The sequence below is a fragment of the Sus scrofa genome, chromosome 11 (assembly GCF_054392235.1).
Source record: "Sus scrofa isolate SSC_HxYL_T2T_F1_AM1 chromosome 11, Sscrofa_HxYL_maternal_Yorkshire_Landrace_v2.0, whole genome shotgun sequence".
Classification (NCBI taxonomy): Eukaryota; Metazoa; Chordata; class Mammalia; order Artiodactyla; family Suidae; genus Sus; species Sus scrofa.
The window spans coordinates 52241493-52265670 of NC_139393.1; the positions used below are offsets into that span (position 1 = coordinate 52241493).

The 24178-nt window shown below is 37.3% G+C and overlaps 1 protein-coding gene and 1 non-coding gene across 11 annotated transcripts in view; one reads left to right on the forward strand and one right to left on the reverse strand.

Annotated features, from left to right (window-relative positions):
- Positions 1–24178, forward strand: part of PIBF1 (progesterone immunomodulatory binding factor 1) — a 287448-nt gene that overhangs the window by 159165 nt on the left and 104105 nt on the right. For all 10 annotated transcript variants that reach the window (XM_021065663.2, XM_084981936.1, XM_084981934.1 and 7 more), the window contains exons 13-14: positions 947–1037; positions 12432–12534. In XM_021065663.2, the coding sequence (XP_020921322.1) occupies positions 947–1037; positions 12432–12534 (194 nt within the window). The remainder of the gene's footprint in view (positions 1–946; positions 1038–12431; positions 12535–24178) is intronic.
- Positions 689–827, reverse strand: LOC146398623 (small nucleolar RNA SNORA70). Its single transcript, XR_014820148.1, has one exon. It is a non-coding gene; the product is annotated as a small nucleolar RNA SNORA70 (small nucleolar RNA).

Below are 24178 nucleotides of genomic sequence, written 5' to 3' on the forward strand. Positions count from 1 at the left end.
GCTGTCCATGAGGATGCTGATTTGATCCCTGCCCTCACTCAGTCGGTCAGCAATCCAGCATTACTGTGAGCTGTGGTGTAGGTCACAGATGATGTGGCTCGGATCCCGCATACAACAAGAAAACTTAACATGTCATATTATGCAATCACTTAAACCTCGTAAAAATAAATGGAACAAATCCAAACAAGCATATAACTTTAAGAAATATGCTGCTGCTTACAAATGGCCTGTTTGAGATTATGCATTAGCCCTTTTTTTTTTTTTTTTTTTTCCAATGGGAAAGTAAGGTTTATTGGTGGGTGTGAATAAGGAGGGGACAGCACAGAGGCTCTCATGAGTGCAGGGCATGCCATGTGTCCAGGGGGCCACAATTAGGAATCCATTTGACCCCACAGCCATTGGGATGCGCTGCTTTTCTGCCACCATGTTTCAAATTCATCTGCGTTAAACTTAGTAAATCTCTACTTGCTGGAGATGTGGGTCTTATGGCAGCCAGGGAACTTGTACTTAGCCCTGCATAGGGCCTCGATCACATGCTTCTTGTCCTGGAGCTCAGTGTGGAAGGACATTATGACTTGGCCAACAAGGACCCTAGCCACTGTGCCCAGGGCTTTCCAAAGGCACTGCACATACCCGTCTGGAGCCTAGAATGGGGGCAGCATGCTAGGCATGAATGTCCACTGAAAAGGGCTGTCTCCAAGGTCCCTTAGGGCGATGCATACAGGCAGCAGGCTTTGTACACACACTAGCAAGGAGGCTGCTGTTTGCAGCCATTGCACACTAGGCCCCCTCAGGGAAAAGAGCATGGTCAGCTTAATTGGCTGCAAAAACCCTTTTTAATGTTTTTATGCTCCCTAATTCATTACTCTGACCACTTTTATTTTCACTTCTGCCATGCTTTTTAAGAAAAAAAAAATTTCACATGGTACACTTTATTGTTTTCCAGTTGAAAATGAAGATGAGGCCGAAAGGATTCTTTTTTCCTATGGCTATGGTGCTAATGTTCCCACAACAGCTAAAAGACGACTAAAGCAAAGGTAAAATCAATGTATATTTGTTTTACTTATCAAGCTAAATGTAATTACATTATGCTTTTTGATAATGTGCTGAACAGAGTGACAGAATAAAGTTACTTTATTCTCAGTATGCTAAATATTAAATTGCTCACAAAATAAACACAGTAATAATCATGCATTTCTTGTATTTTTAAGTGGGTTTAATGGTAGTAGAATAAAAGTGTACATTAGGATTTTCCTAAAACTGGATTCAGTGATGATGACGCCATTTTAAATTTATTTTCACCTTAATTTCAGGTGCATTACAAATGCTATTGTACCAACAATTTTCAGGTTAAAATTAATGAGTTATGCTTCCTTTTTTTTCCTCTCTTTTTTTTTTTTTTAAACTCACCTGCCTACCCTTTCTTGACATGTACTTGAGGAAGAGATAGAAGTTGAAAGAGAGAAACAGAGGTAGCATAAATATTGTGATTGAAATTATAAGAGACTTTGTGAAGGTCAATAAAATTTTTAGAAGATCCTCTAGTTATTTTGTGAGATATAATTTAAAATACACTCAGAGAAAATTGTACCGATATTAATTTGGTTTCTAGTTGACCTAACCCCTAACTCCTTTCTCCCACCCCAGTTCATCATGCTTTGCAAAAAGAACCCCTTTTGCTACCAGAACAAATCTAAATGTTTCTGTTAGACTTCTTAGCCCTTCCATGTGGCCCTACCTCTCCTGCCTATTTGCCGCTCTACTCAAAGTAAGAATAGAATATCTCTCTGCCTATAAACATCTATTTTCGACATACCGTCCAATACAGCATTTGTGTTATCTCATTAGCTCTCATTTCCCGTGTGTCCCTAGCTAGATGGAAAGTTCCTCAAGGTCAGCAACTACATCTTATTCTTGTTTATTCGCCATTGTCTTCCCCTAGCATGATGTGAAATAACTCGTAGTAGAACTGTCTCTTCATCTGAGTATTTGAGGATTCAAAGCCGCTTGTTTATCTATTATTTTTACATGAATTGATTTAATTTAAACATTTAAAGACATTAAATGCTAAGTACCCAAAACAATCCATCTCAATTTTAATATTTTTGTAGACGCTTGGAAGTGATGGCTCAGAGGAAAATGTGGCTATCTTATCTTTGTGGCTATCTAAAACAACGTAAGATATAGACCATTTTATGAGAAGTAACAAAAGGATGCTTAGAGGTTGTGTTTCTTGTTACACTAAATAGGATAGATGACTACCAGATATCAAAATGTAGCTGGAATAGTGAATTCTGTTCAGTGAAGATGCAAGTATTTCTAAATTACGTATTATTTAAAAAATCGGTTATAGTCCCATTCCATTCCCATTCTCCACTGAGTCCCTCCAAAGGTCACCAAGGATGACCTAAGATAACTTGTAATTTTCAGCATATCTGTTTTTGAGCTTTATGTTGCCAGCAGAGGAATAAAAATGTAGTTTTGTAGTTTTGCACCTGAGGCATGTGGAAGTTCCCAGGCCAGGGATCAAACCTACACCATAGAAGCCACCCAGGCCATGGCAGTGACAATGCCAGATCTTTAACCCACTGAGCCGCAAGAGAACTCCAGTGACCTTTTTTTTGGTTAGTGGCAAATGATTGAAATTCGAAGAAGATCATTCTCTTCTCTACTTTAGCATCTGATTCCTTCAAAAGAATCTTTGTCACAAGAAAAAAATATTTTTTTTCTGTTGTAAGCTTCCTTTCTTCAGTCCTAAATGCTGAGTTCCTCAAAAATTGAAAGCAATTATTGTTGTTACCTTACTATTTTTTTAAATTTCCCAAACAGATGTTGATTTCTTAGTATTCAGAGTGAGGATTTAAGGAAGCACAACTGATTCATATTCTGAATAATCTTAACTGTCCAAATATTTCTAAAGATTTTATCACTGAGCTATCTATGTGCCTTGAACAAGTGCCTAATGGGCATGCTATTAATATCTGCTACCAGCTGGGGCCAGGCATTCTTCTCATGATGAACCAGAGGGTTATTTTGAGGAAGTGCTTCTCAGGTCATCTAAACTGAGTGAAGGGAAAGTAAGTCTAGATATCCAAAGGGGACATTTATGCCTTCCTTTGCCTGTTCATTCACCAACTTTAATTGAGTGCCTACTGTATGCACAAAATTGACCAATGGCACAAAAGATCGCTGTTGAGGGTCTGATGCATTTCTGAAGTTTTCCCAAGTCCATATTTGACTTCCTAATGCATGTCTGTAAAGAAGTCAGTGGCTTGGCACTCTCATTTGAGATGAAAGCAATATAACCTTAGAGAGAATCTAAATTTAATTCTTCACTTTGAAATTAAAGCGATGGAAACTTAAAGGTGAACTATAAAATAACTCATTCAGAACGACACATGAAATAGTTGCATAATAAAGTTTTCATCACACCTCAGCCTATACCAAAATATGTTAAAATTTCAAAGGAATTTATTGCCCCACTGCTGCACAGTATATCTCATTCATACATAATTCAATTTAAAATCTGATCCTTTCAACAGCCAGATTTATGTATTTTAGGATAACACCTAATTGGAGGGGGTTTCTGATTATTAAAAATAATACATATTTATTTTAGAAAACTAGGAAAAATACTGGTAATCCTACCTTCCAAAGATAAACATTTAAAAATGTATACAGTTGCATATATTTTCTTACGTATTTAGAGAATTATGGTGTGTAACTTAGAAGTTTAATTTCACCCGGAACATTTTTTATGTCCTTGACCATTTTTATTCTTTTTTGGGGGTGGGGAGAGAAAGGCAGTTGCACTCATGGCATGGGATGTACAAGTTCCTCCAGAGATCAAAGCAGTGACCTGAGCCACAGCAGTGAAAACACTGGAGCATTAACCCACTGTGCCACAAAAGATTTTTTTTTTGGGTTTTTTTTTTTTTAGGGCCACACCCACAGCATATGGAGGTTCCCAGGCTAGGGGCTGAATAAGAGCTGTAGTCGCCAGCCTACACCACAGCTCATGGCAAGGCTGGATCCTTAACCCACCAAGTAAGGCCAGGGATTGATTCTGTTTTCTCATGGATGCGGGTCAGATTGTTAACCATTAAGCCACAACAGAAACTCTGCCACTAAAGAACTTTAAAACCATTTTTTTTTTTTTTTTTTTTTTTTGTCTTTTTAGGGCCGCACCCACAGCATGTGGAGGTTCCCAGGCTAGGGGCAGAATCAGAGCTGTATCTGCCAGCTGTACCACAGCCACAGCCACGATGGATCCAAGCCCCGCCTGGGACTTACACCATAGCTTACAGCAATGCTGGAACCTTAACCCATTAAACGAGGCCAGGGATCAAACCCTCAGCCTCATAGATACTAGTCGGGTTCGTTAACCACTGAGCCATGACAGGAACTCCTTTGAAACCATTTTTAATGGTTACTCAAAATTTCAATTTTGAGGCCTTATGTTTTTGCTATTAATATGGATAGCCACTAAAAATGTTCATTAGTTGCCTGTTTCTTCCCAAGGAATATTATGAAAATCAAAATGAGAAAATGGGTGCAAAGTTCAGTACACAGTGCCTAGCAGAGTTAGGTGTTCAATAAATGTTGGTTTGTCATCTCAATTAAAGTTTCTTGGAGTAAGTTAATTTAATGGTTGATTTTAGGGATAAAGCCAGTGTTCCAAAGAGATGTAATTTGCATTTTCATTTAAAACAATTTTATTTAAAAATTTTAATGGACCTCTTGAAGTAATTAGTAGAAACAATCCCTGGACATGCAGCTAGTTTTGAGACTCACTTTCTTTGGTATTACTCAGTTTCTTAAGGCATAAACTATAATGCCAATTTCCTATAAAGTAATGGCAAAATTTTTCAAAATTAGTTTGAAAAGTAATTCCCAGGAATGTATCTTAAACACATTATGATGTTAAATAAGGTTGCTCACATTTTGAATTTTCAGTAGAAATATGAACAATAACTAAATACTATGTTAAACTTTCTGGGATAAAGTTGTGAAAAGTTAAAAGGGCTTCTGCAGTTAAGGTAGATTAAAATAAAATAGGTTCCTCTTGACTTGACTAAACTTGAAAATCTGAAGTAATGTTTTTGTTTCGGTTGTGATTGTTTTGAAAATAGCAAACAAGATTTTCTGGTTACCTGTTTTGGTTATATTCTTTAACCTGTGATACTGAATGGGAAACACCCAGGCACTAACGTGTTCTTAGTGTGTGCTTCTGTATTTGTTTTGGCAGATCTGAATGTGGAGACTTTTATGAAGGTTTTTAAACCTTTTAAAGTAAAAGATTTACTGCATACTATTGACCTTTTGTTTTAGTTTCTGTCTAGTTTTATAAAGAGCTTTAAGTTGAAATGTCCACAGTAAACTAGGTTTTAAAGAAAGGAGAAATTAAAGCAGAGGAAGGTTTTATTTCCTCCAACAAACTTTTGTGCCCAATGAAATTTCATTTTCTTCTCCTTTATTCCCACATGTATGAGTTCTCATTTTTGTCCTTAGGGAAAGTTGTGCTTATTTCATTTGGGTTGGTTTTAGGAATAGTCCTTTAAAGTTACTGCTAATCTATTCCTGATCAACTATAGAAAAACTAGAGAAAGACCTAACTAGAAATATAGTCCTCAGTAACTGCTGAAAGAGCAGGAAGTGCAGGCACCGACCTGGTGCTTCTGAAGCTGAACTCAATCTGGCCCATGTGCCCTTTTTTTGAACCATTTTTCCATACCATTCTAATAGAGACAGAACTCTGACCTGCTAAAACTGAAGAAGGTCAAAAAGCCAAATGTTATTTCAGACCACATATCTAAATAGCTAGTAACTACATACATACACTTGTTTATTTGGCATTTTGGTAATACAAAAGGAACCATACCACTATTGGAGGTGGTTAGCCATGCTCACACTGCATGGGCTATGCTTTTCTGTGTGTGCGTGTGTGTGTGTGTGTGTGTGTGATCATCAGAAATACTGCCGTTGACAGACCCAAGAGAATATAACATTTATCTGGAGTCAAGAGGTGCTGAGAGAGCTTACCTTGGGAAGTAATTTTACAAGATGAAATTTTAATTTAAAATTTAAATACAGGAGTTCCTATTGTGCAGCAGAAACAAATCCAACTAGTAACCATGAGGTTATGGGTTCGATCCCTGGCCTCGCTCAGTGTGTTAAGGATCCGGCGTTGCCATGAGCTGTGGTGTAGGTTACGAACACGGCTCAGGTCCCGAATTGCTGTGGCTGTGGCATAGGCCAGCAGTTGTAGCTCTGATTCAACCCCTAGCATGAGAACCTCCATATGCCACAGATGCAGCCCTAACTAAAAAGCAAATAAAATAAAATAAAATTTAAATACAAAATATACTTTTGTGTTATTAGTTTCTTTTTTTTTTTTTTCATTTCTATCGTGTTCTAACCCAAGAGACTGGACACTGTTCCCTGTGCTGTACAGTAGGACCCCATCACCCATCCATTCTAAATGTAATAGTTCGCCTCTACCAACCCCAGTACTTTTGTGTGTTATTAGTTTCTAATTGATGTCAAACTTAATCTTGTTAGAGGTAAAAATCACATGACAATTAATATAATTACAAAGAAGAATTGTCTGCTGTACCTATTTCAGTGTCCCAACACTAAAAAAGCAGTGGTTTCTTGAAGAGTGCAGTACTAAATAAATAAATAACCAAACTTTAGCAGGAGTCTTTTCCCTTGACTGTATCCATGGTTACTCATTATAAAGAACTCATTATCAACACTTGTTTTCATCGTATGTGCATTGTAGTTAAGGAGATTAAACCTAACTATAGTTGAGCAGCTCTTCACTTGTCTTGCCTTGAATTTCAATTAAACTAAACTCCCTTCATTTCTTTTCACTTCTAATATCCCAGATTTCTAAACAGAATCCACCTATAGCACCAAATTACTCACAACAACAATATGCAGCATTTAACGATTTAGGAAATTGAAATATGGAAGAGGCAAATTGATATCTGTGACATTTGCCTCCTCCCCTTACTAACTTTATGTTCTTTTTTATTCCTAGATGCTGAGCATTAGGTGTCCTTTATTTTTTAATTTTTTTTTTAAATTTTTTTTGTCTTTTGTCTTTTTAGGGCTGTACCACCGCTCATGGAGATTCCCAGGCTAAAGGTCGAATTGGAGCTACAGCTGCTGGCCTACACCACAGCCACTGCAACGCCAGAACCGAACTGTATCTGCAACCTACACCACAGCTCACAACAACGCCATATCCTTAACCCACCGAGTGAGGCCAGGGATCAAACCCGCATAGGTGGGTTCATTAACCACTGAGCCACGATGGGAACTCCAGGTGTATTTTAATATTGAGACTCTGCAACCTTAGAATACAATTTGTAGCCATTTGAGCAAATTTCTGGAATTTAAGCAAAATTCTCTTAAAGCAAAATCAATCAGGAGGAATTTATTAAGTGCCCACTCTCCTCAGCACATACCACAGAGAGTAAGACCCCTGTCTTCATTTAAGTTGTATCTGTTGGGGTAGAAAAGATGAACATACATGAAAGACTACCAAGAAATATCCCAAACTAGATATTTTGGAGACTGTCCATTGTGGCTTTAGGTGGTTAAGGACACAGTGTTGTCTCTGTGAGGATGCGGGTTCGATCCCTGGCCTTGCTCAGTGGCTTAAGGATCCTGTGTTGCCACAAGCTGTGGCATAGGTCACAAATGCAGCCTGGATCTGCTGTTCCTGTGGTTGTGGCATAGGCCTGCAGCTGCAGCTCTGATTCAGCCCCTAGCCTGGGAACTTCCATATGCTGTGGGTGCAGCCCTAAAGAGAAAAAAAAAAAAAGAGAGAGAGAAAGAAATACAAAGGTAAGATCTATAATGCACAGTTTGGGCTAAAGTATAAAGAAACAGGAGTTCATTTTTTTAATGATTTTCATTTTTTCCCATATATTTGATTTAGAGTGTTTTGTCAATTTCTACAGTACAGCAAAGTGACCCAGTCACACACACACACACACACACACATATATATATATATTCATTCTTTTTCTTACATTATCTTTCATCATGTTCCATCACAAGCGACTGGATATACTTCCCTGTGTTATACAGCAAGATCTTATTGCTTATCCATTCCAAATGCAGGATACTGGAGAAACTCTGTTTTAGGTGTCCTTAACTTTTTTTTTTTCTTTTTTTTTTTTTTTTTTTTTTTAGGGCTGCACCTGTGACATATGGAGGTTCCCAGGCTGGGGGTCCAATCGGAGCTACAGCTGCCGGCCCTATGTCACAGCCAGAGCAGCGTGGGTTCCGAGCCTCATCTGTGACCTACACCACAGCTCACCGCAATGCCAGATCCTTATCCACTGAGCGAGGCCAGGATTCAAACCCACATCCCTATGGATCCTAGTCGGGTTTGTTAACCACTGAACCACTAAGGGAACTCTCTGAGTGTTCTATGTGCTTAAATATTTTGTTTTTTAAAGAAAAAGATTTAACAGTATTATTTTTTATTCTTGTTTATTGTATTCTTTCTTTTCTTCGAGAACATGGGTTTTAAGAGCAATTTGAGGACTATCATTTCTTTTTTTTTTTTTCTTTTTTTTTTGGCTTTTTAGGGCCACCCTTGCAGCATGTGGAAGTTCCAAGCTAGGGGTCGAGTCGGAGCTTTAGCTGCTGGCCTACAGCACAGTCGTGCAGTCATGGCAACGCAGGATCCGAGCCATGTCTGTGACCTACACCATGCTCACGGTCATTCTGGATCCTTAACTCACTGCGTGAGGTCAGGGATTGAACCCATGTCCTCATGGATACTAGTTGGGTTCATTACTGCTGAACTACAAGGGAACCCCTCTCATTTCTGATAGAACTAGAAGATGTGTTCTGCTATGCTTACAACTGACTTAGAAGTGAATTTTTGAAACATAGTCATTGGTTCAGTTGGAGACCAGTTGTACCCCAGTGTCTTTTACTTTCTAACCAGTATGCATTGTAACTAACATCAGCATTCATAGTACTAGTTGCAATCGTTTCCATCAGCATCAGTTCCTAGAAAGTTTTTCTGAATAAAATAGGACTGTAAGCTAGTCATCAGAACACTGTAGAACACACTTATGAGCAATTTCAAGACATCCTAAATACCTTCCTTCTATTGACTTTTTTCTCACTCAATCTCCAAACGAAAATCAAGGAAAATTTTTAGTAGAAGATAGCTGTGGTATTATGGCTGAAGCACCAGCATACTAAAAATTTCTTGAATACCGTTGTCTTGGGTCATGTGATGTTTTACATTGATAAGTGGTATCACACAAAATCTGCATAAGAGCATTAAGCAGTTTCCAAACAAAACAAAAAACACACAAATCAAATGAGCTGTTTAATAGTATTAAACTTGATGTCTTCAAGTCATTTATCTACTTCAAAATGTTGGTAATGGGTGACTTTTGCATCTCATTTTCAAGCATCCCTTTTTCTTCCATTTTATCTCATCCGTAACTATTTCTGGCAAGGTATTCTTTGTCCCATACTAAGCATTACACAAATATGTGTAACATGCAAACATTTATTGAGAAATTGCCATGTACGGAAAGACCCTAATGCTGAGTTCTGTGGGAGACAGAAAGATAAAAGAGATATTTTAACATATATAGCGGATGAGAAAAAGAATAAAAATATGAATTAAGATAATTCCAAAGGTTTTGTTTTGTTTTGTCTTTTGTCTTTTTAGGGCTGCACCCACGGCATATCAAGGTTCCCAGGCTAGGGGTTTAATCAGAGCTGTTGCTGCCAGCCTACGCCAGAGCCACAGCAATACCAGATCCGAGCCACATCTGTGACCTGCACCACAGCTCACGGCAATGCCAAATCCTTGACCTGCTGAGCAAGGCCAGGGATCAAACCCGCAACCTCATGGCTCCTAGTCAGATTTTTTCTGCTGTGCCATGACAGGAACTCCCAAAGGTTTTTTTTTTTAATAATGATTTTTACTTTTTCCGTTATCGCTGGTTTACAGTGTTCTGTCAATTTTCTACTGTATAGCAAGGTGACCCAGTCACACATACGTTTATACATTCTTTTTTCTCACATTATCAACCTCCATCATAAGTGAATAGATATAGTTCGCAGTGCTATAGAGCAGGATCTCATTGCGTATCCATTCCAAAGGCAATAGTTTGCATCTATTAACCCCAGGGTCCCAGTCCATCCCACTCCCTCCCCTCCATCTTGTCAACCACAAATCTGTTCTCCATGTCCATGATTTGTGTGTGTGTGTGTGTGTGTGTTTTCTAGGGCCTGCACCCTCCGCATATGGAGGTTCCCAGGCTAGGAGTCTAATCAGAGGTGTAGCCGCAAGCCTATGCCAGAGCCACTGCAACTTGGGATCTGAGCTGCATCTGCGACCTACACCACAGCTCACAGCAACGCTGGATCCTTCACCCACTGAGCGAGGCTAGGGATCGAACCTGCAACCTCATGGTTCCTAGTTGGATTCGTTAACCACTGAGCCATGATGGGAACTCCTCCATGTCCATGATTTTTAAAGCTTTAAAATACTGATGTTTGGGGATGGACCTAGAAATTATCATGCTAAGTGAAGTCAGTCAGACAATGAGACACCAACATCAAATGCTCTCACTTACATGTGGAATCTAAAAAAAAAGCACACAGTGAACTTTGCAGAACAGATGCTGACCCACAGACTTTGAAAAACTTAGGGTTTCCAAATGAGACAGGCTGAGGGGTGGGATGCATTGAGGGTTTGGGATGGAAATGCTATAAATTTGGTTGTGGTGATTGTTGTACAACTATAAATGTAATAAAATTCATTGAGTAATTTTAAAAAAAGACAAAAAGAGCATATTGGTGGGAGTTCCCGTTGTGGCTCGGTGTTTAATGAATCCAACTAGGAACCATGAGGTTGTGGGTTCGATCCCTAGCCTCGCTCAGTGGGTTAAGGGTTCAGCGTTGCTGTGAGCTGTGGTGTAGATCGCAAACGTGGCTCGGATCCTGCGTTGCTGTAGCTGTGGTGTAGGCCAGCAGCTACAGCTCCGATTGGACCCCTAGCTTGCGAACCTCCATATGCCATGGGTGTGGACCTAAAAAAAAAAAACCCAGGATTGTGTTTTTTACATCTCCAACTTCAACTGATTATTAAGGCACAACCCTGTGCCAGTTCAAAGAACAGAAACTTAAGAGCTCCTGTTTTGGCTTAGTGGGTTAAGAACCCAGCTAGTATCCATGAGGATGCAGGTTTGATCCCTAGCCTTGCTCAGTGGATTAAAGATCTGGCTTTGCCACAAGCTGTGCTGTGGTATAGGTCACAGATGTGGCTCAGGATCCCGCATTTCTCTGGCTGTGGTTTAGGCCACTAGCTGCAGCTGCAGATGAGGTCCTAAAAAGGGGGGAAGAAAGGACAGGAACTTAGATATGATCATATACCTAAATAAGCTACCCGGAGTTCCCACTGTGGCTCAGCAGAAACGAATCCAACTAGTATCCATGAGGATGCGGGTTCGATCCCTGGCTTCTCTCAGTGGCTTGGGGATCCATAGTTGCCATGAGCTGCAGTATAGGTCACAGACACAGCTCGGGTCCTGTGTTGCTGTGGCTGTGCTGTAGGCCAGCAGCTACAGCTTCTATTCGACCCCTAGCCTGGGAACTTCCATATGCTGCTGGTGCGGCCCTTAAAAAAAAAATAAAGAAATTATGCCCCAGTGGTCAGGAGGAATGATATTATGATTTTATAGGTAATTTTTTTATTATTGTGTCTTAAAAGTGGAATTGAGACATTTTATATTTAATGTAATTTTAAATACTAAAGGTCACACTCAGTACAATAACTTGTGGTCATCTCGTGGTGATCCCTGTGATCTGTCAGTGATTTCTGTTAGTACGTAATTTGCCTTTACTGTTAGACATCTGTCTCCGTTTTTCATATATCATTTCCATCTGTTTTCAGTAGAAAATCTGTTCAGTTGTGTTTTGTATTATAAAAAGATGTTGTCTGAGATAAACACTGATGCTTTTCAAAGTGCAAGCTTATTATTGTTTGAACTAATTGCCTTATTTGTTTGTAAATGGGAAATTTTTATAAAAAAGGAGAAAAGCTGTAAATTGCTTTCTTGTGGTCTTTTTGAGCAAATATCGTAATGTAACTCTCCACTTTTATAGCAAGGGCTAGAAACTATTAATGTGGTAATCAATATATCACAATTACGTTTTGCAGATTTTTAATGTTACTTTCAAAATTATGGTTTGTTGGGATGTTGGTCTTCCACTGTTGACACCTGAAAATATTATTCCACTCCATATTTTTCCTGTTAATATTTAAGCATTAGTAGGAAATGGAAAGTCAATTTTGGAGCGTACAGACACATTTTGAATATTTGAGAGAGTGTTCCTCTTTTGTCAGCATTTCTTCTTTTATTCCATTCTCCTAGTGTCCACTTGGCAAGAAGAGTGCTTCAGTTAGAAAAACAAAACTCATTGGTTTTAAGAGACCTGGAACATCAAAAGAACCAAGTGACACAGCTTTCACAAGAGGTAAAGAACCTAAACAAAAAAAACACATATAAAGAATCACAGTATTCATTTCAATTTTTTGTTACTCCTTTGTGTATTTTCTGAGAAGTTTTAAAATAAGCCGTTTGCTAGAACAAAATGATTTTACAGTCTATGAAACTAACCTAATGTTAAAGCCTTATAAAGCAACTTAAAGTGTATGGCAAAATGAAGATCAAAAGAGAGATTAAATGCCCAGACTAAATATAAATGCAGACTAGACAGACAAAGCTTTGATTTCTGAGAATATCAACTGGCAAAACAAGTTTAGCAAATTTTGGTGGCATTATAAGTTTTTAACTAAAACCTCATTTTAGATAGATTTGCTTTTTAAAAACTTTTTTGTTTGATGAACAATCACTTAACTGTTAAACACATAACTTGGTATGTACACTTAAGCTCTCACATTCTTTAGCTTTTGATAGTTCCCAAATTGTGTTTATTTTTTAAAAATCAGATTCACAGTCCTTATTTTTCTTAGCATTACATTATATAATTTAAAATATATATATACATTTTATGTAGTATTTTCAATCTGCCTATTTAATCAATATCTAATTGCATTTTTCTATACTTCTGAAATTCAAGTAACAAAACAATTCAAACCAAAGATGTCACCTCCCTAACTTTCCTTTCATTTCCTTTTCAGCATAGCAACTTTTCTACATTAATATTTTAGATCTTATAATAAAGGGATTTTTAAAGGCATATGTTAAGGAGTATTAATAGGAGTTCCCACTGTGGCTCAGCAGGTTAAGAACCCAACAAGTATCTATGAGGATGCAATCCCTAGACTCCCTCAGTGGGATAAGGATCTGGCACTCCTGTGGCTGTGGTGTAGGCCAGGGATTTGGCTCAGATCTTGTGTTCCTGTGGCTGTGGCGTAGGCCAGTGGCTATGGATCCAGTTTTACTCCTAGCCCAGGAACTTCCATATCCCACAGGTGCAGCCTTAAAAAGACAGAAATATTTATAGATACCATGTATTCTATGTTTGTTTTCCTGTGGACTTGTTCACATTTGTCTGTCTAGTCCCCTCTATTTAGTATGCTTTTCATACTTGAACATTAGGAGGATCTTTATGCTCAAATTTCAAAAGACAAGAAATATTTCATATAACGGCAGTGACTCAAAAGTTAGTGCTCAGGGTGGAAGCAGTGTTGTGCTGGCCAATGGTAACAAGTGGCTCTCCCAGCAGGGGTGTGAGGGATGGCTCTAATTTGTAGAGTTTGCTTATGTCCTCAGCATAAACATTCCCACCATGATTAACTTCAGGCCTCGAACATAACATTACAGAACACAACGTAGAGAAAAGATGCTCAGTAGCACGCATGACGCTTCCACCACACACACACAGTAGACACGTAAACTGAAGAGCACAGATAGTAGTAAAACTAAACTTGTTGAATTCTTGAGTATTTGGGTTTTTTTTCATAAAATTTGTTTTAGGAGTTCCCTGGTGGGTGGCACACTTGGGTTAAGCATCCGGCATTGTCACTGCTGTGGCATGGGTTCCGTCCCTGACCCAAGAATTTTCACATACCGTGGATGCAGCCAAAAAAAATTTTTTTTTAATTTTTTAAATAAAATTTGTTTTACTATAAATCTAAATGATTTTTAATAATAGTGATGTTTAACATCCAGCTCACAAAATTCCAAAAACTTTACCAGCCATCTCTTACAAACCTACAAGCTTCAGTACATCACTGGGTAGAACCATGGAAAGATATATAAATAAGTGAATTACCAAAGAAACAAACGAACCTCTGTTTGTTAATATATTACAAATCCCTCATGTTTGTTTTAGTCAGAATTACTTATCAAAAATATGTCTTTTTTTTTTGTCTTTTTTTTTTTTTTTTTTGTCTTTTTGCCATTTCTTGGGCCACTCTAGCGGCATATGGAGGTTTCCAGGCTAGGGGTCTAATCAGAGCCACAGCAGCCAGCCTATGCCACAGCCACAGCAACGCCAGATCTAAGCTGCATCTGTGACCTACACCACAGCTCACGGCAACACCAGATCCTTAACCCACCGAGCAAGGCCAGGGATCGAACCCACAACCTTGTGGTTCCTAGTCGGATTCGTTAACCACTGAGCCATGCCGGGACTCCAAAAATATGTCTTAAAAATATTAAAATTCAGGAGTTCCCCATCATGACACAGTGGAAACGAATCCAAGTAGGAACCATGAGGTTGTAGGTTCGATCCCTGGCCTTGCTCAGTGGGTTAAGGATCCGGCGTTGCCGTGAGCTGTGGTGTAGGTCACAGACTTGGGTCAGATCTGGCATTGCTGGGGCTCTGGCATAGGCCAGCAGCTATAGCTCTGATTAGACTCCTAGCCTAGGAACCTCCATATGCCGTAGGAACGGCCCTAGAAAAGGCAAAAAGACAAAAAAAAAAAGAAAGAAAAGAGAAAACCGTCTTCCTGAGCATTTCAGTTAATTGAAATAGGAGTCTCTAAATGGGTACACACTCCTATATAAATTGTAAAGAAGAAACGGAAGAAATTAAATTAAGTATTCTTGAATTGAAGTATAATTAACTTTGTATGAATCCATTTTTTTTTTGGCTGTACCCATGGCATATGAAAGTTTCTGGGCCAGAGATGGAACTGGCACTCAGTTGTGGCCCATTCCATAGCTATGGCAATGCCAGATCCTTTGCCCCGCTGAGCCACAGGGAACTTCTAGCAATTTTTTAAAAAGCGTTGGCTTGTATTAGAAAAAGATGTAAATATTGAAATATCTGCGATATGAAATACTATGATATCTGGAACTTCCTTAAAATATTCTACAAGAAAGTAGTGGGGAGGCTCAGTAGATAAAACAAGAATCTCAAAATGTTGATAATATTTGAATCCCAGTGACAGGTACAAACAGATTCATAATTCAGTTCTGTACTTTTGTGTATGTTTGAAATTTTTTCTTAAGACCTATGGAGAATCAGTAACTCTATATTAAAAGGTTTATGCTAACTGTAAAACTTGAGATCGAAAAGTAAATATTATAATTTGAAAGACTCCATGAATTTTACTTTTTTATGCCCCCCAAAAATTACATTGCTTAAATTGGAAAATAATTATATAAAGTAATTAGCTGAAAGATGATAGTATTAGGCTGCTTCTGTACCAATAGGCTATCCATGATAGAGGGTGAAAAATCGGAGAAGGAAAGTCTCTCAGGATCTGTATTCTTTTTTCTTTTTCAGGGCTGCACCGGCAACATGTGGAAGTTCCTAAGCTAGGGGTTGAGTCGAAGCTGCAGCTGCCTCCTTAACTGAGCAAGCCCAAAAATCAATCCCACGTCCTCATGGATACTAGTGGGGTTTGTTACCACTGATCCATGATGGGAACTCCAGAATCTGTATTCTTTGGGAGCAGGTTAAATATTTAAACCAACTTTGAGGGGTTTTTTTTGTTTGTTTGTTTTTAATAATGTTTATTTTTCTATTATAGTTGGTTTATAGTGTTCTGTCAATTTCTACTATACAGCGAAGTGACCCAGTCTCACACACACACACGCACACACACATTCTTTTTCTCATGTTATCCTCCATCATGTTCCATCATAAATGACTAGATATAGTTCCCTGTGCTATATATATAGTAGGATCTCATTGCTTATCCACTCCAAATGCAATAGTTTGCATCTATTAACCCCAGACTCCTAGTTCGTCCCACTCCCTCCCCCTCCCCTCGGCAACCACAAGTCTCTTCTTCAAGTCCATGAGTTTCTTTTCTGGGGAAAGGTTCATTTGTGCTGTAGGTTAGATTACAGATATAAGTGATATCATATGGTATTTGTCTTTTCTTTCTGATTTACTTCACTTAGTATGAGTCTTTAGTTCCACCCATGTTGCTGCAAATGGCATTATTTTGTTCTTTTTGTGGCTGAGTAGTATTCCATTGTGTATATATACCACATATTCTTAATCCATTCATCTGTCGATGGACATTTAGGTTGTTTCCATGTCTTGGCTATTGTGAATAGTGCTGCAATGAACATGTGGGTGCATGTGTCTTTTTCAAGGAAGGTTTTGTCCGGATATATACCCAAGAGTGGGATTGCTAGATCATATGGTAGTTCTATATTTAGTTTTCTGAGATACCGCCATACTTAATTTCCATAGTGGTTGTACCAATATACATTCCCACCAACAGTGTAGGAGGGTTTCTTTTTTCCACACCATCTCTAGTGTTCATTATTTGTAGACTTTTTCATGATGGCCATTTTGACAAGTGTTAGTACCTCATTGTAGTTTTGATTTGCATTTCTCTAATAATTAGTGATTATGAGCATTTTTTCATGTGCCTATTGGCCATCTGTATATCTTTGGAGAAATATCTATTCGAGTTTTTGCCCATTTTTCCACTGGGTTTTAAGATATATTCAAAGTTTTAAAAGGAAAAAATTTGCAGCCTAGAATACTCAGCAAGAATATCATTTAAGGGAGTTCCCGTCATGGCTCAGTGGTTAACGAATCCGACTAGGAACGATGAGGTTACAGGTTCGGTCCCTGGCCTCGCTCAGTGGGTTAAGGATCTGGTGTTGCCGTGAGCTGTGGTGTAGGTTGCAGACACTGCTCAGATCCCGTGTTGCTGTGGCTCTGGCGTAGGCTGGCAGCTACAGCTCCGACTGGACCCCATATGCCTCGGGTGCAGCCCTAAAAGGACAAAAAGACAAAAAATAAAAAAAATGAAGAATATCATTTAAAATAAGAGAAATAAAGAATTTCTCCAACAAACAAAAGCTAAAAGAGTACAGCAATACTAAACCCATTCTAAAAGAAATACTGAATGGGCTTCTCTAAATAAAAAAGAAGTAAGAAGAAATAGGATGGAGGAAATCACAATTGGAAGGCAATCACTTAAATAAGCCAGTATACAGATCTAAAAGGAAAATAAAAACCTATTGTAAAAGTGATGATAAACACCAGAAACAGCAAAAGGACAAACATGAAAATGTTAAAAACGGACTTCAAAGTCAAAGAATGTGGGGAAGGAAAGTGAGAAAATCTAGAGTTTTTTTTGTTTGTTTATTTGTTTTTTATAATGTGTTGGAGCCTATATGACTATCAGGTTAAGTCAAGCAGATATAGGAAGGGGTTAACATACTTAGAAAACAGGGCAACCACAAATCAAAACCAAACATTGCAGTCACAAAAGCTAAAAGGAAAAGTACATAAGCATAAAATAAAAGGAAATCATCCAACCAAAAAAAAAAAAAAAAAAGAAGAAAGGAGAAACATAGAATCAACCGGAAAACAAGATTTAAAATGGCAATAAATACATATTTGTCACTAATTACCTTAAATGTCAATGAACTGAATGCTCTAATCAAGTTTTTGAGAATACAGAGATGAAACTCAAATGACTAATATTAGAATTAACATTAAGTGCTATTCAAAATAAGTCTGAGATTATATATAAATGAATTGCCAAAGTAAAAGTACTAACAAATATTCAAAATGAAAACAAATACTTCTCTTATAGCCGCTTTATTGAGTTGTAATTGACACACACTAACCTGCACAAATTTAGCGTGTACAATATGATAACTTCTGGCACATTTGTAACCACAAAACCATCACCACAGTGAACCTAATGACAGAATGCATGTGTCACTGCAGAAGTTTCCTTGTGCCCTTTTGGAATCTCTCTCTTTCAACCCTCCCCACCCCCACCCTTGTCCCCCGATACTGCTGATTTGCATTCTTTAACTTTAGATTTGTTTGCATTTCCTAGACTTTTATATAAATAGAATCACTATGCATTATATATACACACTACTTTTTTATGTCTCCTTTCATTCTGCATAATTATTTCAAGATTCATCCATAGTTCATTTCTTTTCATTACTGAGTAATTTTCCATTGTATGACTATACCACGGTTGTTCATCTATTCACCATTGGGTTATTTCCAGTTTTTACCTATTAGAAATAAAGATAATATAAACATCCATGAACAAGTCTTTGTATGAGCATATGCTTTTGTTCCTCTGGGATAAATACCTGCGAATGGAATAGTTGGATCATATGGTAGACGTCTAATGTTTTAGAAAACTGCCAAACTGTTTTCCAAATGTTCATACTGTTTACTGTTTCTCCCATCAGCATTATGAAAACTGTGGTTTCTCTTCATCCTTGCAGAGACTTGATATGGTCAGTCTTTTTAAATCTAACCATTATAATAACTGGTACATAGTGGTATCTCATTGAAGTTTTAATTTGCATTTCCTTCATAATTCATGATGTTGAACATCTTTTCATGTGCTTCTTTGCCCTTTGTTTTTCTTATTGGGAGAAATGTCTATTCAAATTTTTTGCTAATTATAGCATAGTATTTTCTTATTATTAGGAGTTTTGAGAATTATTTTTATATTCTAGATACAAGTCTCTTAGCACCTGTATGATTTGCAAATATTTTCTCCTATTCTGTGGCCTGTCTTTCCATCTCTCTTTTTTTTTTTTTTTTTTTTTTTTTTTTTTTTGTCTTTTTTAGGGCCACAGCTGTGGCAGACGGAAGTTCCCAGGCTAGGAGTCCAGTTGGAGCTGTTGCTATTGGCCTACACCACAGCCACAGCAACTCGGGATCCGAGCCGCATCTGCAACCTACACCACAGCTCATCTTAACCCACTGAGTAAGGCCAGGGATTGAACCTGCGTCCTCATGGATGCTAGTCAGGTTCGTTAACCACGAAGCCACGATGGGAACTCCCTCCATCTCTTAACAATGCTTTTTGAGGAGCAGAAGTTTCTATCCTGTCCATTTTATCAGTTTGCACTGTGTTTTAGATGTTGTATCTGAAGTATCTTTGCCTAACCCAGGATCACAGTGTTTTGATCTGTATTTTTCTGTGGATCTTTCATAGTTTTAAGTCTGTGGTCCATTTTTAATGTTTGTGTTGTGTATAGAATATAGATTGAAATTCATTTATATGTATATTGAAACAAAATTGTTCTAATATCACTTGTTGAAAAAGACCCTTATTGAAAATCAGTTAATCGTCTGTGTTTGAGTCTCTTTCTGGACTCTGTACTGTTCCACTTATCTCTTTGTCTGTCTTTATGTCGGTACTACACCAGCTTGATTACTGTAGCTTCGTAATATCATCCAACTCTGTTTGGGTTCAAAGCTTTTTGGCTACTCTCCATCCTTTTCATTCCATATGAATTCTATAATCATATTTTTTCTTTTTCTTTTTTGGCTGCCTCATAGCATATGGAGTTCCCAGACCAGGGATCAGATCTGAGGCGCAGTTGCAACCTATGCCGCTGTAGCTGTGGCAACACCAGATCCTTTAAGCCCATTGTGCTGGGCCAGGAATCAAACCTGCCTCCTGGCGCTGCAGAGACGCCACTGATCCTGTTGTGCCACAGCAGGAACTCCCCATAATCATTTTTTTAAACCGATTTTGATTGAGATTGCATTGAATCTGTGAATGAAATGAGGATAGTTGACATGTTAATAATATGAATATTCTGACCATGAACCAAATATATAGCTTTCCATTTATTTAGATCTTAATTTCTCTTAGTGGTGTTACTTTTTAGTTTTTATTTTAAAGTTTCACATCTTTTGACTACTGTTAAAAGAGTGTATGTGTTTTCCCATCCTTTAACTTTTTTGGGGCCTCACCCACAGCATCTGGAATTTCCTGAGCCAGGGATTGAACCCTCACCCCAGAGGCAACTCGAGCCACTGCAATGACAATGCCAGATCCTTAGCCCACTGTGCCATGAAGGAACTCCATCCTTTAACTTTTAACCTTTAAAGTTGTCATATATGCAACATACATAGTTATATCTTGCTTTTTTATCCAATCTGAAAAATACAACCTTTAACTGGGGTTTTTAGACATTTACATTTAATGTATTTATTAATATGGTTATTTTTAAATCTTTTGTTTTCTATTTGCCTTTCTATATCCCCCTTTTTTTCTTGCCTGCTTTTTTGAATAGTTTTTATTAATTGAATAGTTTTTATCATTCCATTTTATCTCATTGGCTTGTTGGCAATAACTGTTATTGCAGTGGTTGCTTAAGATTTCTATATATATATATATATATATATATGTATCTTTAACTTATCAATTTGATGTGATATTTTACTACTTTATGTATAGTATAAAAACCTTACAATAATATACTTCCATATGTCTCTGCCCAGCCTTTGTGCTCCTCTTGTCATATGTTTTATTTATAAATGTCTAAGCCTCACACTACATTGCTATTGTTTTTACTTTCCCTTTTAAAGAAATATAATAATATGGAGAAAAGATATTACATTTAACCAAATAGTTACCATGCCTGCTGTTCTTTATTCCTTTGTATAGATCCAGATTTCCATCTGGCGTCATATCGCTTCTGGATGATGTACTTATTTTAACAATACTTACAGAGTAGGTCTGCTGGTGATGAATTCTTTTGACTTCTGTATGTTAAGAAAGTTATTTTACCTTTTTTGTTGTTTGGTTTTTGTTTTTACTTTTCTGACTGTCATTAACAAAAGTAAAGATTAAAACATATTTCTCAGTTATGTTACTATAGCGAAATAAATTGGAACTATGCCTTTGAGGGTCCACTTTTTCCTTTTTATTCCGGTAAAATTCACATAACGTCATAGTCACCATTTAAACCATTTTAAATTATATAATTCAGTGGCTTTTGTTACGTTGGTAGTGTATAACCATCGTCATTGTGTATAACCATCGTCATTGTTTAGTTACAGAACATTCGCACCACCCAGAGAGATACCATGTACTCACCAGTCAGTCATTCCCCAATCTCCCCTCCCTCCACCCTCTGGAAACCAACAGTGTGCTTTCAGTCTCTATGGATTTGCCTGTTCTACATGTTTCATAGAAATAGAATCATGTGCTATGTGACCTTTTATGTCTGGCTTCTTTCACTTAGTGTAATGTGTTCAAGATTCATTCATGGTGTCCCATCTATCAATACTTAATTCCTGTTTGCTTTTCTTTGTTGTTGTTTTTTATTGTTATTATTCTTTTTGTTTGTTTTGTTTGTTTTGGTTTGTTTTTATTACTCAATGAATTTATTACATTTATAGTTGTATATATATATTTATACAATGATCATCACAATCCAATTTTATAGGATTTCCATCCCACACCCCCAGCATTTTTGGGGTTTTTTTGCTTTTTAGGGCTGCACCTGCGGCACATGGAGGTTCCCAGGCTAGGGGTCTAATCAGAGCCACAGCAGCCAGCCTATGCCACAGCCACAGCAATGCCAGATCTAAGCTGCATCTGCGACCTACACCACAGCTCATGGCAATGCCTGATCCTTAACTTACCGAGCTTCAGGAGGCCAGGGATCAAACCCACAACCTCATGGTTCCTAGTCAGATTCGTTTCCACTGCTCCACGATGGAAACTCCCCTTAATGCCTTTTTATGACTGGATAATGTTCCATTGTACATTATGTCACGCTTTGTTTATCCATTCATCAATTGATGGACATTTAGGTTATTCCATCATTTGGCTATTGTAATAGCCCTGCTGTGAACTTTCATGTACAACTTCTTTTTCTTTCTTTTTTTTTTTTTTTTTTTTTTAGCACTTGTTTTCAGTTCTTATGGGTGTATACCTGAGTGGATGTGCTAAGTCACATGGTAATTCTGTGTTTGACTTTTTGAAGAACCATTAAAGTGTTTTCCACAGCAACTGTGCCATTTTACATTCCCATCAGCAAAGTCCAGGATTCCAATTTCTCACACCCTTGCCAATGCTCATTTTTTTTGTTTTTCAGGTTTTATAAATTTCTAGTCATCCTAGTGAGTATAAAGTGTTGTCTTGTTTTGGTTTTGATTTACATTAACCTTACAACCAATGGTGTTAAGCATTTTTGTGTGCTTAATGGCCATTTTTTATATCTTCTTTGGAGAAATGTCTACTGAAGTTCATTGCCCATTTTTCAACTGTTGTCTTTCTGTTGTTGAATCCTAAGAGTTCTTTATATATTCTGGATATTAAACCATTTTAGCTATATGATTTGCAAATACTTTCTCCCATTCTGTGCATTGTCTTTTGCTTTCTTGTTTCTCTGATTACAGAAAATTTTAATTTTGATGGAGTTCAAGTTATCTGTCATGTTTATTGTGCTTCACCTTTGGGAGTTTTTGTTCACTTGAATTTTTTAATTTTTCACTTTACCTTTAAATTATTTTTAATAAATATTTACATGTTTAAGTTGTACAACATGATGATATATATTAACATGGTAAAATGGTTACTACAGTCAAGCTAACTAACATATGTATCTGCTCACATATTCACCTTTTGTGTGTGTGTAGTGAGAGCACCTGAAATCTACTCTTGTAGCAAATTTCCAGATATATCACATATTTGTAAACCCATTCATCCATTGGTGGCCCTTTGGGTCATTTCCGTCTTTTGGCTATGAATAGTGCTGCTCTGAACATTCAAGGACAAGCATCATATATTTACCTATTTTAATGTTTTTTGAGTATACACCTAAAAGTAGAATTGCTATACTCACCTTTGTTTTGTTTTGTTTTTTAATATTTTTCATCTTTATTTTTGGAAGATATTTTCCCTAGGTAAAGAATTCAAAGTTGACTTTTTCCTCTCTTTCTCTCTTTTTCAGTACTTGAAAGATGTTGTTCCACTCCCTTCTAATTTGTATAGTTTTTGTCAAGAAATATGTCATCTTTATCTTTGTTCCTCTCTAGGTAATATGTCTTGTTTTTCTAGCTGCTTTTAAGATTTTCCTTTTTTTTTTACTGGTTTTAAGCAATTGGATCATGATGTGGCTCACTGCTGTTTTCTTTATGTTTCCTGTGCTTTGGTTTTGTCAAACTTCTTGTATATGTAAGATCATCAAATTTGCAAATGTTTCAGGCATTATTTCTTTAAATATTTTTTCTATCCCACTCTCTTCCTTCCCTTTGGAGACTTCATTAAACATATATCAGGCTTCTTAAAGTTGTACTATGACAGAACAAATGATGTTCTGTTCTCTTTTTTTCACTCTTTTTTTCTTTTTTTTTTTTTTTTTGGCTTTTTCCTTCTGCATAATTTTTCTTGTTAAATCTTCAGGTCCACTAATTTTTTTTTCCCAGTATGTAGTCTGCTACTAATCCAGTCCACTGTGTTTTTCACCTCAGATATTGTACTTTTCATTTCTAGAAGTTCAGTTTGAGGTTTTTTTGTATCTTCCAGGTTTCCGTTTAACCTTTTCTAACTTTATTTTCTTGAGCATATGAAATACAGTTTCAATAACTGTTTTGATAGCCTTATGTAGTAATTCTGATATTGTGTCATTTCTTGATTCCTCAATTAAGTTGACTTATCTCATTATGTATCATATTGTCCTTCTTCTTTGCATACCTACTAATTTTTTTACTGGATACCAGATTTGATGATTGTACTTTGGAGCTAAATATTTTAGGGTTGCTATAAGTTTTTGTAAGCTTTTTTCTCAGACATGTTTAAGTTTCTTGGAGAATATTTGGTCCTTTCACAGCTTGCTTTTAAGCTTTTAAAAGCAAAGAAGGGTTCATCTTAAGGCTAATTTTTCCCCCACTGCTGAGATCAAAATCTTTTGCGTACTCTACCCAATAACCTGTGAATTAGTGGGTT